Source organism: Apodemus sylvaticus, chromosome 2 (assembly GCF_947179515.1).
Source record: "Apodemus sylvaticus chromosome 2, mApoSyl1.1, whole genome shotgun sequence".
NCBI classification, from domain to species: domain Eukaryota; kingdom Metazoa; phylum Chordata; class Mammalia; order Rodentia; family Muridae; genus Apodemus; species Apodemus sylvaticus.
Window position 1 is genome coordinate 128,279,007 of NC_067473.1, and position 25,458 is coordinate 128,304,464.

The 25,458-nt window shown below is 37.8% G+C and overlaps 1 protein-coding gene across 2 annotated transcripts; it reads right to left on the minus strand.

Annotated features, from left to right (window-relative positions):
* Nucleotides 1–3,235: 3,235 nt before the first annotated feature.
* Nucleotides 3,236–24,693, minus strand: Uba3 (ubiquitin like modifier activating enzyme 3). Of its 2 annotated transcripts, XM_052174389.1 has the most exons (18): nucleotides 24,563–24,692; nucleotides 24,336–24,377; nucleotides 22,509–22,629; nucleotides 20,764–20,844; nucleotides 18,287–18,369; nucleotides 16,146–16,226; nucleotides 11,895–11,938; nucleotides 10,893–10,957; nucleotides 10,435–10,590; nucleotides 9,017–9,119; nucleotides 8,802–8,915; nucleotides 6,014–6,067; nucleotides 5,525–5,561; nucleotides 5,359–5,440; nucleotides 4,937–5,037; nucleotides 4,782–4,845; nucleotides 4,638–4,692; nucleotides 3,236–4,092 (listed from the first exon to the last, which is right to left on the minus strand). In XM_052174389.1, exons 1-18 carry the CDS (start codon nucleotides 24,580–24,582, stop codon nucleotides 4,007–4,009), a joined length of 1,389 nt encoding a protein of 462 aa, XP_052030349.1. In that variant the 5' UTR covers nucleotides 24,583–24,692; the 3' UTR covers nucleotides 3,236–4,006. The 2 variants fall into 2 exon arrangements, with proteins under 2 accessions (XP_052030349.1, XP_052030350.1); XM_052174390.1 differs by lacking the exon at nucleotides 24,336–24,377 and having other exon boundaries at nucleotides 24,563–24,693.
* Nucleotides 24,694–25,458: the final 765 nt, after the last annotated feature.

Here is a 25,458-nt window from a genome sequence, read left to right on the forward strand (position 1 = left end):
GTCTCACAGTGCCTACACCCTCTCAGGCATAACCATGAATCAGAAACAGATGCCCTCATCAGCTGTGTCGGACCTCCCAGACACAAAAGCTGTAAAAATCAAGTTTCTGTAGCTTCTGAGGCAGCCACTTTATGAAAATTTGTAACAGCAGTTTGGATGGACTAAGCCACTTGGTAAGCAATAAAATATTAAACCCATCAGTACATACTGTGCACACTGCCTAAACAGTACATACTGTATATGCTCTTTTCTACACTTGATCATGGGAGGAAATGTAAAGTCGATGGTCTTCCTTGTCCAGTCAGCAGCAGTTTGGTTTGGATCTAAAGAAGAAAATTCTACCAGCATTTAATGGCTAAATTTAATTCAAACATCCAGAGTTTCATGAGCCCCTTGTGGAAGAGAATCCAACCCTACACAAAGAACAACAGGTACTTAAGGAATGCTGAAGCTAGTAATGGGAGAAAGTCTTCCCCAGGGAAGATCACACCAACTGGTTATATTGATAGGGTTGTACTAACGTCATTAAGAATACATATATACACTTAACAAAAAAGAGACTATTAATTTGAAAGAGAGCAATGGAGATCTATGATAAGGTTTAGAGGGAGGAAAAGGGAAATGATGTAACTCATCCCCCCCCCCCACAAATATTCCTAGGACTACTAACAGGGTGGCTTAAAATGACAGAAATGCTTTCAGTTTGGAGTCAGAAGTCTGAAGTTGTTCAGTGGAGCTATCCTCCCTCTGAAAGCGTCATGAAGAATGCACTCTGCTTCTCCTAGCTTCACATCTGCAGGCAATCTTTTTGTTCCCTGGTTACACATACACCACTCCATTTTCTGATCTCCCTCCCCACATCTCTCACCTTTCTAATACGGAAGCCTACCTTATTAGATTGGTGTCCCTGTATTTGAGAATGACCACACCCTATTTAATTATATCTGCAATGACCTTATTCTCAAAAAGAAAAAAAGAAAAGAAAGGAAAGGAAAGGAAAGGAAAAGGAACTTTCCACATCCTTAGTCATCAGAGAAATGCAAACCAAAACAATCCTGAGATTTCACCTCACACCAGTCAGAATGGCTAAGATCAAAATCTCAGGTGATAGCAGATGCTGGAGAGGATGTGGAGAAAGAGGAACACTCCTCCATTGCTGGTGGGACTGCAAACTGGTACAACCACTCTGGAAATCAGTCTGGCAGTTCCTCAGAAAATAGAACACAGTACTAACTGGAGGACCCAGCTATACCACTCCTGGGCATATACCCAAAAGATGCTCCAACATGGAACAAGGACACATGTTCCACTATGTTCATAGCAGCCTTATTTATCATAGCCAGAAGCTGGAAAGAACCCAAATGTCCTTCAACAGAGGAATGAATACGGAAAATGTGGTACTACTACTCAGCTATTAAAAACAATGACTTCATGAAATAGGGAAATGGATGGAACTGGAAAATATCCTGAGTGAGGTAACCCAGTCACAAAAGAACACATATGGTATGCACTAACTGATAAGTGGATATTAGCGCAAAAGCTCCAAATACCCAAGATACAATTTACACACCATATGAAGCTCAAGAAGGAAAACCAAAGTGTGGATGCTTCAGTCTTTCTAAGAAGGGGGGACAAAATACTCATGGGAGGTAGAGAGTGGGAGGGACTTTGGAGAAAGAGAGGAGGGGAAGGGGAAAACAGGAGCAGGTGTGGGAGGAGCCTGGGATGGTATACAAAGGGTCAGGAATTTGAACAGAGGTGTGTGGGGAACTGGGGGTAGCCACCAGCAAGTCTCAGATGCCAGGAAAGCAAGAGGCTCCCAGGACCCAACGGGAATGAGATTAGCTGAAATACCCAACAAAGGGGAGGGAGAACCTGTAGAGACCATGGAGGTTAAGCAAGGCCCATGGTTGGGGCAAGGGGGCCACCCATTCATCTCCAAATTTTTAACCCTGAATGTTGCCTGTCTAAAGGAAATACTGGGACAAAGTGTGGAGCAGAAACTGAAGGAAAGGTCATCCAGAGACTGCTCTACCTGAGGATCCATCCCATTTACAGACACCAAACCCAGACACTATTGCTGATACCAAGAAGTGCTTGCTGACGGGAGCCTGTTATAGCTTTCTCCTGAGAGGCTCTGCCAGAGCCTGAGAAATAGAGGCAGATGCACACAGCAACCATGGATCTGAGCACAGGGACCCAATTGAGGACTTAGAGAAAGGACTAAAGGAGCTGAAGAGGTTTGCAACCCCATAGAAGAATGTCAACCAACCAGACACCCCAGAGCTCCCAGGGACTAAACCACCAAATGGAGTGACCCAAAGTTCCAGCTGCATATGTAGCAGAGAACTGCATTGTCTGGCATCAATAAGAGGAGAGACCCTTGGTCCTGTGAAGGCTCAATGGCCCAGTGTAGGAGAATGCCAGGAGTGGGAGTGGGTGGGTGAGAGGGTAAGCATCCTCATAGAAGCAGAGGGAGGAGAGATGGGACGGGGGAGTTCCAGAGGAGAAGCCAGGAAAAGGGATAGCATTTCAAGTGTAAATACATAAATTATCCAATAAAAAAAATTTAAAAAAAGAAAGGAAAAAGAGGCTTATTGGAGATACAGCTTAGTGATAGACTATTGGCCTAGTACAAGGCCCTAAATCTGATAATAGAAAAAAAAAAAAAAGAAAAATTGTGTTAACTCTGTAACATTTTGGGTAAAACATATAAATGTACCCTATGTTGTTTTATAATGAACTAAATTTATTAAGAGGGAGCTAGAGACGTGGGTATAGCACCATGACGGACCTGATGAACGTGGGGTCCTGGTTATATCCCTGCGGCGTTCCTACACCACAAAGAAAGAAGACAGACAGATTCCACCCACTAACAGTCTAAATAAAAAAATTGCAACTAAATAAAAAACAAAGAAAGAAAATCAGGTACTATTTGTTCCAACATTAAAACATTACAACTGCATTATTTTAGTATTTGTGCTCCACTTTGATTTTAGCATTTTTGAAAATAAAAGGCATGCTAAGAGAGAGACTTTACTTTAAAAATTAAGTCATTCCATTTCATCTACTAGTTAGAACTAGTGAACCTAGTCTGTGCTGTGGAAATCACTACAGGAAAAATTTAAAAATTTAACTCAGGTGCAATAAAAGTCTGGAAGTAATAACTATTAAACATTTAAAAATTATCCTACATCACTATAAAATTATTTACTATTATCGACATACTTTAACATTTCCAATAAAAAGTATACAATGTACAATTTTATTAATAAATAGTGCAAAAGCATCAATGATAACTGCTTAAACATTAATTTTCTTTGAACAGCCATGTTGGTTTAAATTTGTGCATACTGGTCTCTGGCATTGCAAACAAATACATGAAAATATTTTGTATTTTCATGCACAGGTATGAATCTCTAATACTGTTTACAAATTATCATGGACAAGTTAAACTCTGCAATAATTAATACACACATGGAAAGTCACAATTATGGGAGTAGTAATGAAGAAACTGCCTATGTTTGATATACTCTAGATGTCAGGTTGTAAATATTTAATGTTCTTAAGACATAATTCCTCATTTCCATTCAAGGATACATTTCCATACAAGTGGATGCTCAAATGCTCATTGAGGAATATGCTGACCATAACAAACTCACACAAAAGACAGTGTTTGTCCTGCTTTAAAGAAGCAATACATTTGTTCATAATCTTTCCTGGAGGCATAGTTTTCCATATTATTAAAATGAAAATGCTTACTAGCCCAACCCCAAAGTTCAGTCTTCAAGAGAAACTTATAAAGTTAAAAAAAGAGTCATTCATTTTTATATATATGTATATATATAAAAGTCAAATTCCAGCCACACTAATGCTAAAAATGACATCAATTAAAGTTCCTTTCTTGGGTGTTTCCCTCTGCCTCATCTTCCCAGCTCTTCAATTCCATACCATTTATAAAGTATACTATTTCTATGAATTTCTATTATGTGCAGATTTATTTTCCCTAAGTAAAATGAAGTTTGAATAGAACAGTCTGTGGTGTAGTGATGTCAGCAACAGCCAGTTCTTGTCCATCAACTAGTCCCAGTTCTAAAACAGAAAAGAGTGTCATTAGATCAAGCAAAATAAATACTTCAATAAAAAGAATAACACATATATATGCACAAAGTATAGATTTATAGTTCAGGTATGTCTTAAAATTTGATTTCTTGGAGTTTTAATTATTTTTCTATTAAAAGAGCTATCAATTCTATTATTTTTAGAGAGATAAATAATTACAATTTGGTCATATTTAATTACAAGTAAATCTAAGTTTAAAGCCAGCATGGGCTACAAGCAAGTTCAAGGCTAGCTAAAGTCACACAAAGGCATCCTTTCTCCAGACATGAGGGCTGAGGGGGCAGTGGGCACAGGGGTGAGGCACCTGCCAGCCAGCGATAGTACTTTGACCCCTGGTACTAGGAACAGACCCCTGGTACTAGGGACAGACAGACTGCCCCCCACCACCACACACACACACACACACACACAGAAGGAGGAAGGAAGGGAGGGAGGAAGGGAGGGAGAGAAAGAGGGAGAGAGATAGCAGACATTTACTAAAAGAAAACTATTAGTGTACACATTTACTTAAATACCTTTTAATGTTTTGGAAAGATTGGGCCTTGTTCGTTCTTCAATAGATGTTACTGACTGGAGAAAAACATTATTTTAATGTATAGCGCACTAAGAAAAAAATATCCAATTTTCTTGGAAAAAAATTAAAAATTAATACTACTGACCTGTAAGTAAAGTGTCCTGTTTTTCCCCTCTAATGTGGCTGTGATAGCTGGAGACTTCATTTGTCTAAATAAAGTAGCAAACATCTTAAACAGCTGTTGCCTTTGTACTGTAAAGTTTAAAAATGACTTTTACAATATTAATGGTCAACACTTACAGAGCAGCACTATTGGTTAGGTAGTCTAAAACCTCTTGTAGTTTAGCTGATGGGGAAAATTGAATGTTTTGAGGAAGTTGGCTACATGCAGGACAGTTTTCCTACAAACATAAAGGAATATTTTAGAGGCACACAAACCAGTCTCAGTCTCTTTTTAAGCAAAGATATGGAAATCAAGTTGTTTTATAATCACATATATTTCCTATGAAAATGTTTCTGCTTTAAAGCTTGCTTTTGTAACTGGTTACTTGCTCTGAATTATTACGCTTTACAGTATCTATTTCAGCTGTCCAACAAAAGATACATAGAATTAGCTTTAGTAACTCATAGCTTAAATAATTATCTTCTAATTCCTAATAATTTATATATAAAAGCAAAGACTGTATAGTGAAAAATATTTTTATTACTTTATTGTTACTAACCTTTCTCTCTGCTTCAAATGTGTAAGTGTACAGTCCGTCTACGTCATTGAATACTAAGTAGTTATTAAGGGGAATGTATGCACTGTAATGAAAAAAAGTTCATTTTATCTAACTGAGCAAGGTTATAATGTGCATTTATACACATATTAAAAATAAAACTCATTACCTTGTAGCTATCTTGAAAACCTCAGTAGCACACACAGCTAGAGAGAAAATAAAGGCATTTGAAATCAGTAAAAATTACATACTTTAAAAGTCAGTGATAAATCAGATAAAATTATAATTTCTATAGAAAAATTAACTCTAAAATACATAATTTTAAAAACATAGAAAGGAACAAGTTTTAAATTTATTTTATATGATCCAAACAATACAACATTCCCCACATCTTCATCAGATTAATAAAAAGCTAACCCTATGAGCAAAACGACACGCCAAAACATTCCTTTACTGTGAGCACTTTGTCTAAGAGAAACATAAGGCCCTGTAAAACACAATGAAAGAACAACCTCAGAGGAAATAGGAGCATATTTCATTTGGGTGACGCACCCAAGATATCAAATTCCTAGAATGCAAGTAACTACAGAAATATCAATTTAGATATTAAGTCAAAATCAAAGCAAAAAGTAAAGCTGAAAGTCCTTTTCCCTCTTACCTGCAATGACTGCATTTGTAGAAGCTACTGCAGGAATGATTCGTTTTACTACCCCTGAAAAATTTGTCAAATAAAATATGGTCATTTCTTTTGTTTTTCAAGATTTTCAATAAGGTCAAGGGAAACGTGTGTGTGTATGTGTGTGTGTGTGTGTGTGTGTGTGTGTGTACACACGCGTGCATGTGTACATGCATATGCAGGCATGTGTACATGTGAGTGTAGGTGTCCTCAGAGTCCAGAAATTTGTCTTATTCCCTGGAGTTGGAGTTAGATGTAGTTGTGAATAATAAGCACTCTAAACAGCTCTATTTTTTTAAAAAAAAAGTCACCTTAAGTTAAAATCATGTAATTAAATCATCTAAAGTCTTGACTGCAAAATACCATTTTTCTGAAACTTGATTTTTCAGGCATTCAAATCAAGAAATAAAACTAGGCATAGCCAGGCGTGGTGGTGAGAAGCTGACAAAGACACTATCTCAAAGAAAAAAAAAAAGCAGAGACGTTTAAACACAGACTATCATCTTTGATTCTCAACAGTCTATAGTATGCTGAAACCTTAAGCAAGAGTACTGAAATGAATATTTTGTAGTTTTCCATCACATCAAAGCAGAAACATATCAGTGTTTCCTCATACTCCAGGTATAGCGGGAATACTACATATTATTTAATGTTCCTGACATGGTGATACTAGCCATACCATCCTTGTTCTAAAAAGAAGGGAAGAAGGCTGAGTGAGAAATTAAATATCATATCCACAACATTACCCCTAGCAAGTATAGAAATGGGCTGTGTCCACACATGCCCACCCCACATAGTCTCATACACAGTACTAGACTCTGAAATGCCTGAATAACTATAAACCAAGTTTCCTAATGATTGTTGATATAGTTAATCCAAGTAATTCCATCCACAAAACGTCAGGATGGAAAAACTAAAACAAATTTTTAAAAGTATCTTTCTTTTACACTACGGTCATGACCACACAGAACAAAGCACAGCTTTCTAGTTTGACTTATACTAACTTTTCACTTCCATATTCATATAAGCAACGAACAAAACATCTCCCATAGCACAAAAGAAAGACGCGAGTCTTCAAACTGCACTTGAATTGCTCACTCTAGAGAAACCACATGAACCTGGAGGGTGAGGCAGCACCACAAGATGTGTTCCCAGCATGCCAGCCAGAGGAGCACAGAGCAGCCCCGGGCAGACCAAGGTGAGGAGACAGGCAGCAGGCATGAACTGAATTTAAGGGATGATAGCAGAATGAGTAAAGAAAATAGTCACAGAAAAGAAATGACAAATTTGCAAAAAGAATAGACAGGTCTTTCTAGAGACTATGGCAAAACTCCAAAAGGGATGAACTGTAACAGGTCTAGAACACTGATCACCAAGGCTGAGCAGGACTGCTCACCATGAGCCTGTGCTAGAGGGGGCACGTTCAGTGACTGTGACTAACCCGGCAACGAGGAAATAGGAGAACACAACAACCAGCCTTTGGGAGAGCATCAGGAACGGTCTTTCATGGTATCTTTGTGAAGACAGTAAAGAAGTCTGAGAGACTCAAGATCTGGTAACAGACAGAGACAAATCTAAAAAAGTCTGCTAAGGCCCTGGGTTTGATCTCCAGGACAAATACAAAATTTAGTAACAACCCCCAGAATATTACTTTTGTGAGAAAGGGGAGATGGGGAGGGAGAAAGGAAGGCCTAGCCACTTGACTGGTGAAACGATATGCAAATTTTAATGAGTAGCAACATCAACGATGCAATAAATAAGTGATAAGACATCAGCTCTCCTTTAAGACTGTTCCCAGTATCAGAGGTATAGCTAACCCTAAAATGCTGTACTATGGCCTAGGAGATTCCAGAAGGTTAGATAACTGAACTCTGGTCAGAGAAGCACACCAAGACTTAAAGCCTTGTGACCTACCAAAGAATTGAGGAATCAGGAAGACTTGTGAGTGGTAAAGCATTAAAATGTGGAAAGAATGTGACCACCATGCTCAATAGTTAGAAACTACTATTTAAAGGGGAATTGGAAGCTGGAGAGATGGCCAGAAGACCCTGCGTTCAGTGTCCAACACCTATACGCTGCTAAAATCTTTCTATAGCTCCAGTTCCAGGGAATGCAATGCCTTCTTTTGCACTCTGCAGGCACCAGGCATGCATGAAATGCACATACATACATGCAGACGAAACACATAAAAATTTAAAAGGAAAAATCAATTGGATTATGTAAGATACTGGCCAAAATTCAAACTAAACAAGACACAGAGTAACTATCTGACAGTCTTTTGACAGTTCCCAAGAAAGGATAAATTCCTCTTCAGTGAAAGATGAAGTGAACAGTTAGACTTTGAAGATAAGGATTCTTTCAATGGTACAGTTGTATATAACCATGAATCAGTGGTACATTCAATTTCCACTAGCTGAGTAGTATGTATTCGACTGAACATAGTTCCTTACTACCTTGGAGTAACCAGAAACACACTGCTTCCATAGTTCAGATGGATGGTGATCTCTTAATCTCTTTATATCAAGCATTCTTTCCATAAAGCTGTGGTTCTCAACTTTCCTAATCCTGCAACCATTTAATACACTTCTTCATGTTGTGGTGACCTCAACCATAAAATTATTTTGTTGCTACTTCATTAACTGTAATTTTGCTATTTTATCAACTACAATGTAAATATCTGATATATGATAGTCTTAAGAACGAGGCTGAGAATCACTGCCATAGATTATTTCCTGACCAATCCCACAAACATGACAGTTCACCAGCTCACCTTGAGTGAGTCTATAGGTAACACCTCTAATATTATATTGTGATGCTCTCTCAACGGACTTTTGGAAAATCCACTGAATATGGTCAGGGTCATCTCCGTCTAATGGAACCCCATCTGTTGTGGAGGAGACAAACATATAATCACAAGGTAATTTTTAAATGAAATTCAAAATGAGTAATATGTAAAATATTCTTAAGGCTAGAGTGTTAAATTACCTCCAAACGGCTGCTCTTTAGGCCACTGCAGCATCCTCACATACTCGATACAATGTTCTGGGAGCCTGGGCATAGATGCAATGGTACACATGGGGAAATTGACCTAAAACCACAAAATTTGTCTTTCTTAGTAACATTTAAATGATTAAAACATTTAATCTGTTTTAAAATGTAACTTCTAGTTTTGGTTTAGTTCATCTCGGCTCTTGACTTATATAAAGCTCTTCAGCACTATAAAGCATTAAGACCTGTACACTAATTGGAGGTATCAGAGTTCTTCCGGCTGAGCTGCCTGTAAAAAAAGACACATTTATTTTTAGAGCATATACACTCAAGCTCTATTGGCAATGAAAAGAACTAAATAAACTCTGAAATGTAAGTGATTTAGTTTTACCTGTATTTAATGTAAACCAACACAAAAGCACAGAATTATATCAATTGTAACTTAATAGTCAAAGAGCTGCTAACATTTATAAATAAAAATAAGTATATAGGCTAAAGAGCTACATCTTTGAAAAAGATCATTCTTAATCCTATTTTTAAATTCTTTATTACATTTATTTTGCATTTATGTACATGTGAGCACATGCTATATTGTATGTATGACAGAAGAAAACTTTTAGCTCTGCCACGGGGATCCTAGGATTGAACTCAGGGTCTGTATCTGCTAAGCCACACCACCAACCTGTTTCCTAGTAGTTGTGTTCTCTGTAATAATTACAGTAGACCTTCCTTATTCATTAAAGTTATGTCCTAAGATTCCAACAAATATCTGAACCCTATGTATATACACTTACCTTAAGCTTAACATTAAGGGAAAGTATATGAAGAAAACAAACAGAATATAACTTATCCCAACATAAAACTTTGTAATTTTTCTTAAATTAAAAAAAAAAAAAAGGAGCTGGAAAGATTGCTCAGTGGTTTTACACTTCTCTTTCAGAAGAACTGAGTTTGGTTCCCAGCACCCATGTCAGGCAGCTCACAGCAGCCTGTGACTAGCCTCAGAGGAATCTGTCACCTCTGGTGTCTAAGACCACTGTACTCACATACCTACACACTTACACATATACACATGATTAAAAGGAAAACACACTTAACAAACTAATAAAAAGAAAAAAGTAGTAATATGAAACCATAAAAGCAGATCTGATATCTTCTGGTATCTTCTCTCAAACACATAAAACTATCATACTTTATTCTTCTAAGCAAATTTAAAATTTTGCTTTTGTTTTAAGGCTGAAATATACAAGTCTGACCCCATGCCTTCATTATGGTAAATACTAACCTATATCCTTAACATATATTTAAATATGTTTATCCCCAATTACAAACCCTAGACATTGACAAGATGTAATAACCAACACTAATTATCACCCAAGATACTAAGAAAGAAATGTAGAAACTTTTCTGATTACCTGTGGTGGGTAAAGTTCCAGAGTACACTCAATACAAGCGGTCATTCCAGGCAAGATCACTCGGGCATTTCCTTTAAAGCCTTCTGTGCCCCCATCTATCAAAGGTACAATGGAGCTGGGATCCAACACACCATCTTCATAATTTAAAAGAGATATCTAGGAGAATGTTTTCAAGGGCTTAGAAAAAGAATAGGAAATGGGGAAAAAAACAAAAAGAAAGCAGCAGCAGCAGCAGCAGCAGCAGCATATTTCCAGCAAATTCTAGAAGTCAGTTTGGGATTCAGTAGCAATATCAGAATGAAGGAATTACATTTTTAACAATAAACACATTTCATTGAAAAATCAATGAAAGCAATAACAATGTGTATATCTACTTAATTTAAATGAACAATTCTGATTTGAAGTATGTCAAAGCAACAGCAAAGACCTTTAGAGAACCCCAAGGCTGAAGTCTTTACCAGCATTCCATTGATCCATCTTCTGGCTATGATAGAGTCCAGGCCACATACAATAATATGAAATTCTACAAGAGAAAAAAAAAACGTTTAATTTTTGATATAGTCTATGTAGTCTATCTAGGCAAGTCTCAAATTCTCTAGACTCTTGCTTCAGCCTCCTCAGTGCTGCCCCCCCACGCCCACCAAGTTACTGTGCTTACAAACACACTACCATACCAATGCTCTAGCATCAATCTGTGGACCACTGCTAGTAAGGAAGTCTGCAGTGGAAATTTAGTAGTCATTATATCTAGTATGGACATCAGAATGAAGCAACTGTTTTTAGATGTTCTTGGGCGTCAAACAAATCACTGTGATAGGTAGTGGTTGTTTTCTGCGTTGGTTTTCTGAAGGAGCTTCATAGCCTCTACATGATCTTAGTCACGAGACATTCTTAGCAAACCAGGAAGTCTTGCACTATCGAGCACTACAAACAGCGCATGAGACTGCAAAGGTGATATGTTCCTTCTAGAAACACACATTAGATCAGGGGCTCTGGTATGAATAACTTGCCTCACTCCAAAAGGAAAACAGTCAATATACATGCTTCTGGAAGGCTGCTTGGGGTTCTGTTCATTGAGGTGGATCCCCCTGCTTTCTCAAGGCTTCACTGCATCTGAATGTCTCTTTCTTCCATCATCCCACACAACTCAGATGACCAACAAGGGCTGTCTGTGTGATGGGACAGAAACGCTACTTTCCACCCACCTTTGTGTGACTCTAAAACTGCTTTGAACACAGTTTAGCAACTTAAAAATAAATTTAAATTTACTTTGTTTAAAAAATAATAATTTTATTAGAGTTCCCCACCCTCCTAATCCTTCAGTAATTTTTAATTCAAGCAAGCAGCTAGTGGTATCTACTAAGAATTAGTGCTGTGGTATTTCAAGTACCCAGAATGGGGGAAAACAAAACAACAAACTGGAAAAATTACAAGTACTTAATATCAAGTGAAGAACTTACGTCGGTAGAAAGTATCATTAAAATCTTGAATCTTGTTGAAATGTCTGAATCCAAGTAAAGGAATCTAACATGCTAAGTTGTAAACTTCTGAAGTGATGTTAACAATGTCATGAGGAACAAACTGTGTTTACTTATCCACACTGAGAACTAATCAGGAAGTCTGACAAAACAGGGTTGTCCCTGTTTTCTGCCAAAAAAAAAATGTAGGTTATTTTCCTTATTTTATGCATGTAAGTGCAGAAGTAGAGGCAGGTCTGTCTGTCTCTGTCTTTCTCTCTCTCAAACCCACACTAAATAAATGTGTAAAAAATTTAAAGTTATGGTATCTTCTGTGACCTTTGTGTTTCATTTTGCTTTGACATTTTTTGCATTATTGGTCTTTTGCTTGCTTAATTTGTGTTTCAGTGGGGGTTCTATTTGTTTCTCGGGTTTGGTTTCTTTTTTGAAGAAAGAAATATAAAGCCAGGCGGTGGCGGCGCACACCTGTAATCCTAGCACTTGGGAGGCAGAGGCAGGCGGGTTTGAGTTCGAGGCTAGCCTGGTCTACAGAGTGAGTTCCAGGACAGTCAGGACTACACAGAGAAACCCTGTCTCGAAAAACCAAAAAACGAAAAAAGAAAAAAAGAAAAAAAAAAGGAATATAAAACTGGGTGGCCAGGAAAGTGGCAAGGTCTGACAGTTGAGGGGGAAAATAAAACATGGTCATAATATATTGTATGAAAAGAATTCTTCTCTCTCTCTCTCTTTCTCTCTCTCTTCTCTCTCCCTTTCTGCCTCTCTCTCTCTCTGTCCCTCTCTCTCTCTGTGTGTGTGTGCGTGTGTGTGTGTGTGTGTCTTGGTCTCTCTCTTTCTCTGTGTCTCTCTCTGTGTATGTGTGCATGTGTTGGTCTGTCTCTCATCTAAAAAAAAAAAAAAGAATTCTTTACAGCAAGAAACAGACTACCAAAAACATTTCAAGAGTTTTATATACACATATAAACGTATATGTGTATATGTAAGGCTTATATAAAAACAATCCAACAAATTTCAACAGCTTTTCAGTTGCTAGTACAACTGAATATACTGGGTTTACATAAAACTCTGGGCCTCGATGTGAATTATGCATTTTTTGTAACTGGTAAAAATGAGCTATAGGTCTCTTTTTTACCAGTCAGCAACTTTTGGTCATTGTCCGGCACTTGCAAGTCACACAGATCCCCGTTATGTTAGTTGTGAGAATGAATCAGTCACAAATACAAATACTGCACACGTTTAATCTCAGCACTTGGGAGCCTGGTCCACATGAGAAATTCCAGAACAGCCAGGGCTACATAGAGAGACTCTCAAAATACAAAAATGCACAAGTATGTACAAAATACATTCATTTTTTCTAGTAAACTTTTATACAAATGACACTACTCTAACAATGAACTGTTTTCAACAGCAACACAAAGAGGGACAACAAACAATGTGTATCTAGACTCCTATCTACAAATGAAGGAATTAAAAAACACAACAATTCATATCTCACTTCACCCACTTAGAACTCTCTACCCCTTGAATGCAGCGACCAGCAGTCTAAGGCACACTGATAACCAGGTTGAAAAAGAAACAAAGGAAGCAGTGGAGGAGCCCCAAAGGGGGAACTAGGAGGCAGTCCAAGATATTCTTTCTCTCTTGGGCGGATATCTATAAAACATCTTTCCCAGGTCTCAACAATAGGGCTAGATGAAACATGAATATCCTTCCTTTTAAGTTGTTTCCTTACAAAGAGGCCTGTATTTCTAGTTTTAAGCACATTTACTTGAAATCAACATATAGTCACCAAAAGCCGTAAAAGCAGTACAGAGAAGCTGCACTTTGAATGCTCACCATTTACAGAAGTGCACTACCCAATAAAGGCAACCCAATAAAGGCAACACTGGCATAAGATACAACTCTCCACTACACCTTGAGTACTTCTGTGTGGAGGGGGTGTGCCATAGTATACTTTAGAGGTCAGAAGACAACTTCGGGGAGTCATTCTCTCCCTCTACCACGGCGGTCTTGGGAATCAGGCCACCAGGCTTGATAGGAAGGGCCCTTAACCACTACCTTGCGAGCCCCATTTCTTTTGAGAGTCTCACTATGTAACTTGAGTAGCCTGGAACCTATATGGAGATCAGGCTGATCTTCAAATTGCAGCAATTCTCAAACCAAGTGCCACAGCATGTGGCTAAAATATTTCAATGCACATCTATAATTATTCCAACTCCCAACTTTCACCTACACTTTGGTGATTTCTAATCTGTTCTCCATCTTCCTAAGTGTTTCATCTCAAGAACAGGATCTAGATGGAATCCTATGTATACGACCTCTTGAGGCTGGACATTTTCTCAAATGCCCATGAGCTCCCTCCCAGGTGGGACATGTTTTATTTGTTCCTATTACGGCTTAGGAGTACTCTATGGCACAGGTGAACACAGTTTACCTACTAAAGCAGGTCCTGGTTATATTTCCTGTTTGGAGCCTCTACAAATAAAGTTGGTGTGAGCAACCTTGTACTGACTTTTCTGAGGACACATGTATTAATATCACTAAAATGTCCCAAAGTGAATCAACTAGGTGATAAATTTAAATTATACTAAATTTTTTTAAATGATCAAACTATTTTCTAGATGGTTACATTATTTTACTATCACTAATAAGTAACCACATTATTCTGTTATTTCTGCCAGCCCTAGATACTACTACTACTACTACTTCTACTTTAATTTAAAAGGTATATAACATCTTATTCAAGTTTTTTTTGGTATTTTTTCTGAATATTGGATAGAATTAGGGCCACATGCAGGCTAGGCAAGTACTCTACAATTGAGCTACATTCCAGCCCTTTTAATTGTATTTTGACTAGATCCACTAGTTATCCAGGCTGGCCTTAAACTCCCTCACCAGTCGGGGTCACTGCTGTCTTCCTGGATGACAAGTACCTTTTGTAAGATTTTTGTCATCTGTCTCTTCAATGAACTAGCCCTTTGCAATGTTCATCTACTTTTTAAATGGATGGGTTTTTTTCTGCTAAGTTCTAGAAATTCTTTAATAAACACTCAAGCGTCCATATCTGAAGGTGTTCCATACATAGATTCAACCAACCCTGGGTCAAAAATATATGACAAAAGAAAAACTGTCAGTAGTGAATATAAACCGACTTCGTCTTTTCACTATTCCCCAAATAACATAGTATGGTAACTATTTTAATAGCATTTAACCACAGTAGGTATTATACATAATTAAAAGATATTTTAAGACATCAGATATAGATAAATATCCAGATGTGTTGTGATGGTTTGTATATGCCTGGCCTTGTTGGAGTAGGTGTGTCACTGTGGGCATGGGCATTAAGACCTTCATCCTAGCTGCCTGGAAGTCAATATTCAGCTGACAGCCTGCAGATGATATAGAACTCTCAGCTTCTCCTGCACCATGCCTGCCTGGATGCTGCCATGTTCCCACCTTGATGATAATGGACTGAACCTCTCAACCTGTAAGCCAGCCCCAATTAAATGTTGTCCTGATAAGAGTTGTCTTGGTCATGGTATCTGTTCACAGCAATAAAACCCTAACTAAGACATGTGGATAGCACAAATATGAAAACGGTATACATTTTTAGTATGTATTGTATAGTACTGGGGGTTGAACCTAGGGCTTCATGAATGCCAGACAAGTGAATTACCAGTGAGCCCCATCTCTGGCATGCTACCTTTTTGCATGTAGACTTGAGGATCTGGATTTCTTGAAAGGATCTGAAAGCAATGCCCCACAGATACCTGGGAATAACTGAACTCTAGATGTGTTCTCTCCAGTGTCTAGCCTGTCCATTTAGCCCACTACTATTAATTTCGAAGTGATCTATGTGTTCTCCATCAAGGCCTAGAACAGAGATGTTCTGTACTATTCCAATTTTACAGCTTTACAAATTATATCTGTGATCCACTGAGAGTAAATTTTTGTCTAAGGTATAAGGCGTAGGTAAAGATGCATCTAATGTAAATGTTAAGACTAAAACTAGGATATAAACAGATAATGACATCACCTGTACAAATAATTTAAAAGTCTGGCCAAAACCATGAGCATACATAAAGGGAAGACTGGGCTGGAAAGCAAATGATCAGCATCTCCTCAGTAGAAAGGGGCACGCTGCAGACAGACCTTCTCATTAGCTGTGTTCTCTACTAAGAACTTTTATAATAAGGGAGGAGTTTTAGAAAAATACTCTTTCTTTTGAAAGGATACGGGACCACGTTGCAGTTAGGAACTCTGTCGTTTAGGAATTCTGCAGCAACTTCAGCCTTGGGTCTTCCAACATCTTTAGGCCTACAGAAAACATTGTATTAAGCTGTCGTCTATAATATGAATTTAGATTTTGAAATGAAAAAATGGACAGATTATTTATAGCATACTTTGAAAAATATTAACATTTTGTTATTCTTAAAATTGTATGTGTGTGTGAGTGTGGATATGTACGTGTGAGTGAAGACACCTGAGGAGACTAGAGTCATCAGACTCCTTTCAGTTGGAATTATGGGCAGGTATAAACCATTCGGTATTGAACCTGAGTCCTCTGCAAGAACAATCTGTGCTTTTAACTGAAGAACCAACTCTCCATCAGCTCCTCAGTATTTTTATATCAGTAATAAATTAAAATGCATAGTTACTAAACCCTTGCTGACAGTCTATGTTCCAACTATGACACTTCCTAACATAGAAACATCCAAGACATAGGGCCTTCCAAGTACACAGCCTGAATCCCACTTCATTCTGCTATTTGGCTGTTTGAGACAGGATCTTACGCAACAGTTCAGCCTGGTCTTGAGATTATTATATAGGCCAGCATGGCCTCTAGACTTTTAAGCAATTCTCCTGCTTCAGCCTCTAAAATGCTGGTGTTACAGTTAGGAACCACCATGCCTGATTCACTGTGTTTATATGCTGGTCTTAGTAAAAATATACACAAAGAATTTCACTCTGGGGAAGAAGACCCTCTAAATGTTACCTCCATCTTTTATGTGCCACTTAAGTCAGAATCAGAGGTCCCTAAACCATGGTGGGATTTGGTATACTTTGTTTGTTTTGAGACAGGTACATTACTACATAGCACAAGCTCACCCAGATCCTCCTGTCTCAGCTTCCTTCCTGCTGAGATTACAAGAATGCACCACTAGCCCCAGCTTCCTTAACCACGTTTTAAAAGAGAGAACAAATTTCAAAGACAAGAGTATTTTCAAAAAAACTAAAGTCTGAAAACATCCCTCTGAGATAATAACCAGACATTAAGTACAGAAGGACACAGTGTCTCTTCAAGTATGTGAATATTTTCTAATATCTCCTCACAATTCTCATGGAAATAAGTCACCCATCACATATGAAAGTAAGTGCTTCAGTGTAACTTCCTGAAACACACATACTCCAGAAATTGAACCCTTATTCTTTGTATCCTTCATATAGGACAGTATAAGTTTAAAAAAAAAAAAAAGTAAAAAAAAAAATAAATAAAAGTTTTATTTAAAATTAGAACTTCAAAGAAAACATTTAATCAGGTCATTTTTTTCTCTTCCCCAATAAAGAATTTCTTTTCCTATTTAAAGTTACTAAGAATTTTATTCTTCATCCTTACTTTCATAGAAAAGTACTATGAAATAGAAGTCTTGGTTTGAATCCCACTGTCACGCACTCTGCACAGACAGCTCTTCGCATATGGAAGAGGAAACAGAAAGTGCCAAGACTTCTAAATGTATTTTTGTGCTTTTATGGGTCTCACACAAAAGAACTCCAGCATGGTTTTAATGAAGACTGTTACATTAATTTACAGGATCAGAGGACCTGACAGCTGCAACTAAGACACTGTCATAAATAAAATGTCAAGTCACCCTTCTGGCAACATGCCTATGTTAGTTACTTCTATAAGTATCATTATTATTGTAACCATGTTAGTTATAAATTAAAAGTATGGCTCATTATCAATAACCAGTCTATTTCAAAGCTGTAACACATTAAAAACTTGTCAGAAAGGAAAGGCACACAAAATGCACATATGTGCTAATAAAAAAACCATCACCTGAATACCCAAATATGTATTCCAATTTCTAAAGTATAAAAGTAGGACTTCTTGGAGCTGGAGAGATGGCTCAGTGGTTAAAAGAACTGACTGCTCTTCAAGAGGACCCAGGTTCAGTTCCGAGAGCCCACACGGCAGCTCCCAGCTGTCTGTAAATCCAGTTACAGGGTTTCTAACACCGCACACAGACATGCAAACAAAACACTAATGAACATTAAAAAAAAAAAAAAGCAGCTCTTGTTTGTGCAAAATCCAATTATTACCTTGCAAAGAACACAAATTTAAATGTTTATCAGAATTTTTAAAATATCAAACTTACCTAAATAAAAACTGCCTGTTTAAATTGGAAACATCTATAGTGTCCATGTCTATAACATGAATCTGTCTAAAACCAGACAATGCCTGTGGAAAGAAAAGCAATCTAATTAGGCAACAGTTTTCTTTCTTTTAAAACATAACACAGATTTTGAAAATCTATATCCTCAATCCATACATTTTCAATAATAAATTCTACATAATTATACTCTTTGGCTTAAAAAAAAATCTATGCAAGACATAAAAAAATTCAAGAATTTTGTTAAAGAACAAAAATGCACAAGCATTTTACTCAGGTGTAAGGCCTCTATAACCACAAGAAACCTCAGACTTTTTACTTCTTTGTATCTGCTGGCCCCTCTGCCTACAGCCTTTCCTTCACAATGTTCTTCTAGGACGCTGCTCACCCCTTATGAAAACAGCACCTTTGAACCCTGTCCTCACCAGCAGGCCCCCTACCCTCGGACCTTCCTTTCTTCACCCATTTATTACCGTCTGACATTCCATATACCTTTCTTCTCTTTTTTTTCCCCCAAAGAAAATCTGAGTTCCATAAACAAACACCTGTTTATATTTTCCATTTTGAGTCTTTATCACCAAAAATTATGCATGGCATTTACAAGAGCAAACTCAATAAATATTTGGTAAACCGGTGGTATTAAAGTGATAGTTTCTTCTTTTTTTAGAGTGAGCCTTTAGGGGGCTTACAGTTAGTGAAAGGAAAGTGAAAAAAATGCATGTCTTCTATGGTTATATCTAAAGCAAAATAATTAACAACAAAGTGAAAGGCCTACATCCTGTGTATGTGCCTAAAGAAGCAGAATGCAGATACCATGGTTCTCAACCTGTGAGTCATGACCCTTTCACAGGGGTCCCCTAAGACCATCTTGTATTTCAGATATTTACATTACCATTCTTAGCCATAGCAATTTTATAGTTATAAAGTAGTATCTAAAATAATTTTATTCTTGTGATCATCACAACATGTGAAACTGTATTAAAGGGCTGCAGCATTAGGAAGGCTGAGAAGCACTGGTATAATAAATAATCCTCAGATCTAATCTGAGTATATATATATATTGCAGTGTATACTCATGGCTTCAAAATGAAAAAAGTTAAGCTTTAAGGAACCCGTAGATGCCTAATGGAAAAAAACCAAACAAACAACAACAAAAAACAATGCCCAAGCTCTGCAAACCTTTCCCTTTGGCAAGTTTTATGTTTTCACACTAGAGTAAGTCTGAGAGGGAGCTGTCGTTTTGGAACACCATACTGTTCCATACATATTATTATTGACTTCATTAAGATTTGTCTCCCCAAACTTAAAATTCACAGCAGAGATTGCAGTGACTTACAATTCCCATAAAACTAACATAGCATTAAACAGAGTGAGTGAGTGTATTTCAATTCACAACTTCAGTAGGAGTAGCACTATAATCAGTATGACTGTGTTGATATCTAAATTTTAATCACCAGATTGAAGAGATGGCTAGGCAGTTAAGAACATTTACTGTTCCTACAGAGGACCTGGGTTTAGTTCTCAGAACCCATATGGCAGTTTCAGGCTAACATCTAACCTCTTCTAACCTCCCTGGGTAGCAGGCACCCATGTGGAATACATATGGGCAGACAAAACACTCACACACATAAAATAAAAATAAACCTTGGATGTAAATAAATTTAACTCTTGGCAGGTCACAGGTGTCTTTCATATGGCTGTGGTCTGCTTACTATTTTCTATTTTTCTACCCAGTGAGAAATCAGATACACAGCAGCTCTACATTAATTCTCTCCTTCTTAAATCTGTTAAATTGACAGAAACTTATGCAAAGCTACTTCATAGTTATAAAGACTCAATGAAAGCAATTACATCACAACGATGTATTTCTAAATACATACAGAAATAGTTTTACTATAGGTTCAGGTGTCCTAAATCATGGGCATTTATTACTGCATGGTCATCAAAAACAAACATCATAGTTCATGTAGGACTTCTGTTAAAAAAAAGAGCACTTTATATAAAAAAACTGATGACTTTGATTATAGTCTAGGAACCTCACTAAAGGAAAAATGAGGGAGCCTTTTAACTTTGCTGCACCTCACTGTGTCATTTTGGATAAAGTGATATAAAACCCCCCATAACTGGGTTATCTGGAGAAGCAAAAGAAAGAAATAATTATTTAAAATTACACATTAAAAGAAAAACTACTTATTCTGCTATTTAGTTCAATAAAATGATATCAGCACTAGGCAAAAGGAAACAAAAAAAAATAACAAATAAAAATAAGACGTAATTTTAAGACTTTTAGAGCTCCAAAATAATATTATATATTTTTATTGTCTAGAATTTTACCTGCTAAATTTACCCAGTAAATGTTCAAGAAAAAAATTAATAATTATGAAATGATGACATTCTTTATATGACAGAAAGCAAAAGAACTTACTTATCTCTAAGAGAATAGAATTATACATATATATTACCAGATTTTTCAGAAGCTCACATCCTAAGCCACCAGCTCCAATGACTAGAACTTTGCATGTATCTAACAAGAACTGGAGTGACTGTAACGAATAGAAAGACGTATTAAAATCCTGGTGATCACCTCGAGAACCACAAATAAGGCAACAAACCACACAATAGTTGTTGGTGTAGGCACAAAAAGAGTCAACGATAAGAAACACGCCAGGCAAGTTATGAAAGAGATCTAATTACAAATTTTAAAATCCTAATAACTTCAGAGTTTCAATTTTAATATTTTAAATTTACTTTTACTATAAGAAACTAAAGGGCTGGATGGCTCAGCAGATAAAGGCACTTGTTGCTCTTGTAGAGGACTGAGGTTGGATTCCCAGCACACACATGGTGGGTCACAACCATCCATAACCCAAGTTCCAGAGAAAAGGACACCCTCTTCTGATCTTTGTGAGCAAATGAGGTACACATATAGACATGAAGGCAAAACACTCATAAAATGAAAATAAATTTAAAAACATTCTTTAAAACTATCCTTAGCTGTATCTTTTTTCAAGCGTTGGTATACCATTTTATAAGTAATACAGCAACTTTTTTTTATTATGGTATTCTCTATTTTCCTTCTCTACACTTTATGCTTTTTCTTTTTTTCTTTTCTTCTTCTTCTTTTTTTTTTTTTTGGTTTTTCAAGACAGGGGTTTCTCTGTGTAGCTCCAGCTGTCCTGGAACTCACTCTGTAGACCAGGCTGGCCTCAAACTCAGAAATCCTCCTGCCTCTGCCTCCCAAGTGCTGGGATTAAAGGTGTGCGCCACCACCGCCGCCCGGCTATGCTTTTTCTTTAATTTTAAAAACTTAAAAGTGTTTGCCAATCTAACAAAAACTAGATAAGAGCAATTATACCTTTCCTTGAACAATGAAAGGAGCTTACAAAACTTGAGAAATCAGCAAATTCTAGACCAACAGAAGTAAAATTTGGAAATACTGCTTAACAGAAGTGACAACCTTAAGCTATTATGCAGAAATACTTTCAAAGTACAAGAAAATATGATGTATAACTCTATTATCCAAAGAAAGAATTACTACTATGCACTGTGCTGACCACTAAAGGAGGAAAAGGATTTATTCACACAAGCTACTGAACCAAAATCAAGAGTTTACACAACTTTATGAGTAGCATTTCTATTTCAAAATCTCTTCATGGGCACAAAAGGTCATAAGACATATTCCGTGATTACTTTGTTCCTACTTTGTGATAAGAAAGAAATTTTATCTAATCAAATATTTGCTTCAAGTCAGACACAGTTCAAAATACATATGTACTGAAAGCACATTTTTAATATTCAATTAATTATAGTCAATACTAAGTAAAGATTTCCAACTAAATTTTAATACCTGAGTAAGCATATCTCATAGTCTTATTAGAATTAATTTACCACATCAGGGCTACAAACAGGGAAATGTGTCTTAGGAATCATTCTTAACTAGATTTTTAAATATACCAGAATATGACATCATCAACTTATCCTATTCTCAAAAATGTTTAAACTTATATGAAAAATACAAAAATGCATTTCTAGTCATTTACATAAAGTCAGTTGTAAAGATTCAACTCAATACTCATAAGGTAAATTAATTTCACAAAATAATTTTATTAATTATCTGTATTATAAAAGCAAATTTTAAAGAAAGCATCTTATTCTTTTTGAAATGTAAAACTATCAGCGCAGTTCTTTAAAGATAAATGTCTCTCACTTCAGAGCTTGGTTCGAAATCGGGGTGTGTGAAGGGCCCAGACCGCTCGAGGAACTTCTTCACATGGCTCCAGCGACCGTCCCAGTCTCCAGTGTCCCCACACCCACCATCGACAGCCATTCTGCACAGAACACAGTAAAGTCAGATGCAAACATCAGTAGGAAAAAGCCACGCCCAGAGCTATTAGGTCTCCCCAAATGTAAAGGTAACCACACACCAGACCTGCTCAAATAAAAAGGAAAACTGAGCTGTGGTTATATTTTTCCACCTTTGGCTTGATGTTATAGGAAAGCACTCTTCACCAACTTGATGAAATTAATTGGCCTCTGTGTTCCTAGCTTCCTCAGCCCCCAAAAGATCAAAGTTGGGACACTAAAGATTCAATGAGAAAAGGACTTCCCTCTGTTTGGTATTTACAGTCACTCTGAATTTCCATCATGTTCCTTCAGTAGAAATAAATGCATAGGGTGAGGGGGGGGCGTCTCTGGAAACTAAGGTTCTTCGATCTAATACTATCTATGGCTCCTCCCAAGTTGGAGAAATGAGATCCACTTAGCATTTTAGATGAAAGCAATGTTCATACATTTCTTTCCTCAGAAGGGTCCCAGTATTAAAAAAAACAAAAACAAAAAACAAAAAAAACTCTCTTAATACTGAGGTTCATTTGTTGTCACAAAACACACATACAAAAATATTTAGATTACAATTATGCCACAGACAGGCATTTACCATCAAGATATCTTTGAGAACATGCAACTAATAAAGTGGAACTCCTCTAAAAAAGAAAAAAACAAAAACGAAAAACTCAAATGCATTTTATAATCAGATTCATTCATGTTGATTGTAATAACTTTCCTGTAACCCCAAAGTTTCTACCTTCAAATATATTAGTGATATCAATTTTTTACAAAAGGGACCAGCAAACATTGCATAGCTGATGTTCTGATATTCTGTTGGTGGGTTTCACTCCACAACCAAGCGCATACTAATTTTGAGAAGATTCCTTATCTGTCAGAAACCTCAATTGTCGATTGCAATTACTTCTGACGAAGTAAAGAGATAATCACGCATTGAACTTAGGGACAGCACTTGACTTACAGCAAGCATTCAAACTTTGTCATTTCATGCAAAACAAAACAAAACAAAAAACCAGGTAATTAAAAGATGGGAAAGGAATGTGAACTCTTGCATTTGAAATTCAACCATAGGGAGGGGCATGGAAAAGACCAAAGTACTACATAGAGCTGACACAGAAATTATGAATTCACCACACCCACTACAAGAGTTTTTTCCCTTTCTCACGGAGGGAGGGGAGAGGAATCACCTAGGATTGGCCATATGAGAAGAATTTTAAAATCTGTGGCACCAAAACACTTAAGTATTTGATACAAGTTGTGTGGTAAATGAGAAAGCGAGTTGCCTTTATGACCCAATTACCTTGCAAAAATGACAAGTTTGAACACAATTGCCGATTCACAGAGTGTTCATGAAAAGTTTATGTGTACTATGGTCTCAGAGTTCACCAATGACCTAAAACAGGCCTCGTGTCCATCTAGATTTAGATTGGATTCACTTGCCACAAGGTCACAGCTCTGACAATTTGGGTTGGAGGAAGAGGGGGGTACCGGGTGGCTTTTGCAGGAGCACAGCCGGGGAGCAGCCGGCCGGTGGCTTGGGCTGGGGACGGGGTCAGAGATGAGGACGCGCGGCCTGCTCCAGGTGCCCCCCTCCCACCCTCCCGGGCCCGCTGCGGCTGGTCCCCTAGGCCTGGGATTAGGGGGAGGCGGGGGTCTCCGAAGAGGACCCCGGCCTCCCAGCAGCACTAACTTCTCAGCCAGCAGCTCCTCTATTCTCCTTCTTTTCTTCTCCCTAAAAGAAAGAGAGAATAAAAGAAGGGTCAGCATCAAGCTCCAAAGAGGGCGCCGCAAGGGTATGGGGGGCGAGGGGACGGGGCAGGGGTTGAGGGACCCCTGGGTGGCAGCGGTGACCGCCTACCGCCGCGCTCTCTCACAACCCAGCCCAACTCGGCGCTCCGGCAAAACCCCGATACTTACGGCTCCTCGCCATCCGCCATATTGTTCCCCGCCTCTTCCCAGAGGCCCTCGCGGCGAGCGGATCCGCCCGGGAGGGGCGGGACTGCAGGTGAATGGAAGGAAGGAGAGCAGAGCCTGGACGGAGGGGAGGAGCTTCAGGTAAAAGAGTGAAGGGGCGCGGTGGGGCGTGGCTTCCAGTGGAGAGGCGGAGCTGGAGTTTCGGAACTAGGCTTTAAGGAGGGAAAAGCTGAGCAGAAGTGGAGGGGCGGGGACCAGTGCGTGGAGACTGACCCTTTAGAAAGAGCGAGGGGCGGAGCCAGTATTAGAGGCGTGGCTTCAGAGGATGGGGGGGTGGGGGCGGGAGCGTCTAGGAAAGCTAGCTTAACAGGGAGAATTCGTGAGTAAATTGGCTGCTTAGGCTCCCTGGGGCTGTGCAAGCATTTCACAGTGTAATTAAAATCTTTGATTAATTGTGCCTACTTAAATAATGTTATACCATCTATAATGTTGCTATGCCGCATGAACTTAGATGTGTTACTTATTTATACACTTATACATTGACACATAATTGCATAAAATGTTCATCTATTCTATTTAAAAACTGAAACAACCACCCTCCGGGAAAATTCGTGAGAGGAATTTCTGTTTTCCATATTTCAGGAAGATTCAAAATCCTTGCCTTTATGGACATGAAGTTTAAAACATTAAATAGACATAGGGTGAAGAGTCTTATTTTCTTTGTGACACTTTAGTGTCACACCCTTCTGTCAGAAAACTATTCTGTTATACATATATAATCCAGATATATGTCAGATACGTAAATGAATGCTAGATAAGATAGATGATTAGATAAGAAAAGTATAGAGATGTATTGTATAACCCATCACCTGAAGGTGTTAATAAGTGAATGAAGTTTT

Coding starts and splice junctions, on each gene's coding strand:
- Uba3 (XM_052174389.1), bottom strand. CDS start 24,582: ATGGCGGATGGCGAGGAGCC. Junction 24,378..24,562: donor ATGGCGGATGGCGAGGAGCC/GTAAGTATCGGG, acceptor TCTTTCTTTTAG/GGAGAAGAAAAGAAGGAGAA. Junction 16,227..18,286: donor AACAGGCAGTTTTTATTTAG/GTAAGTTTGATA, acceptor TGTTTTCTGTAG/GCCTAAAGATGTTGGAAGAC.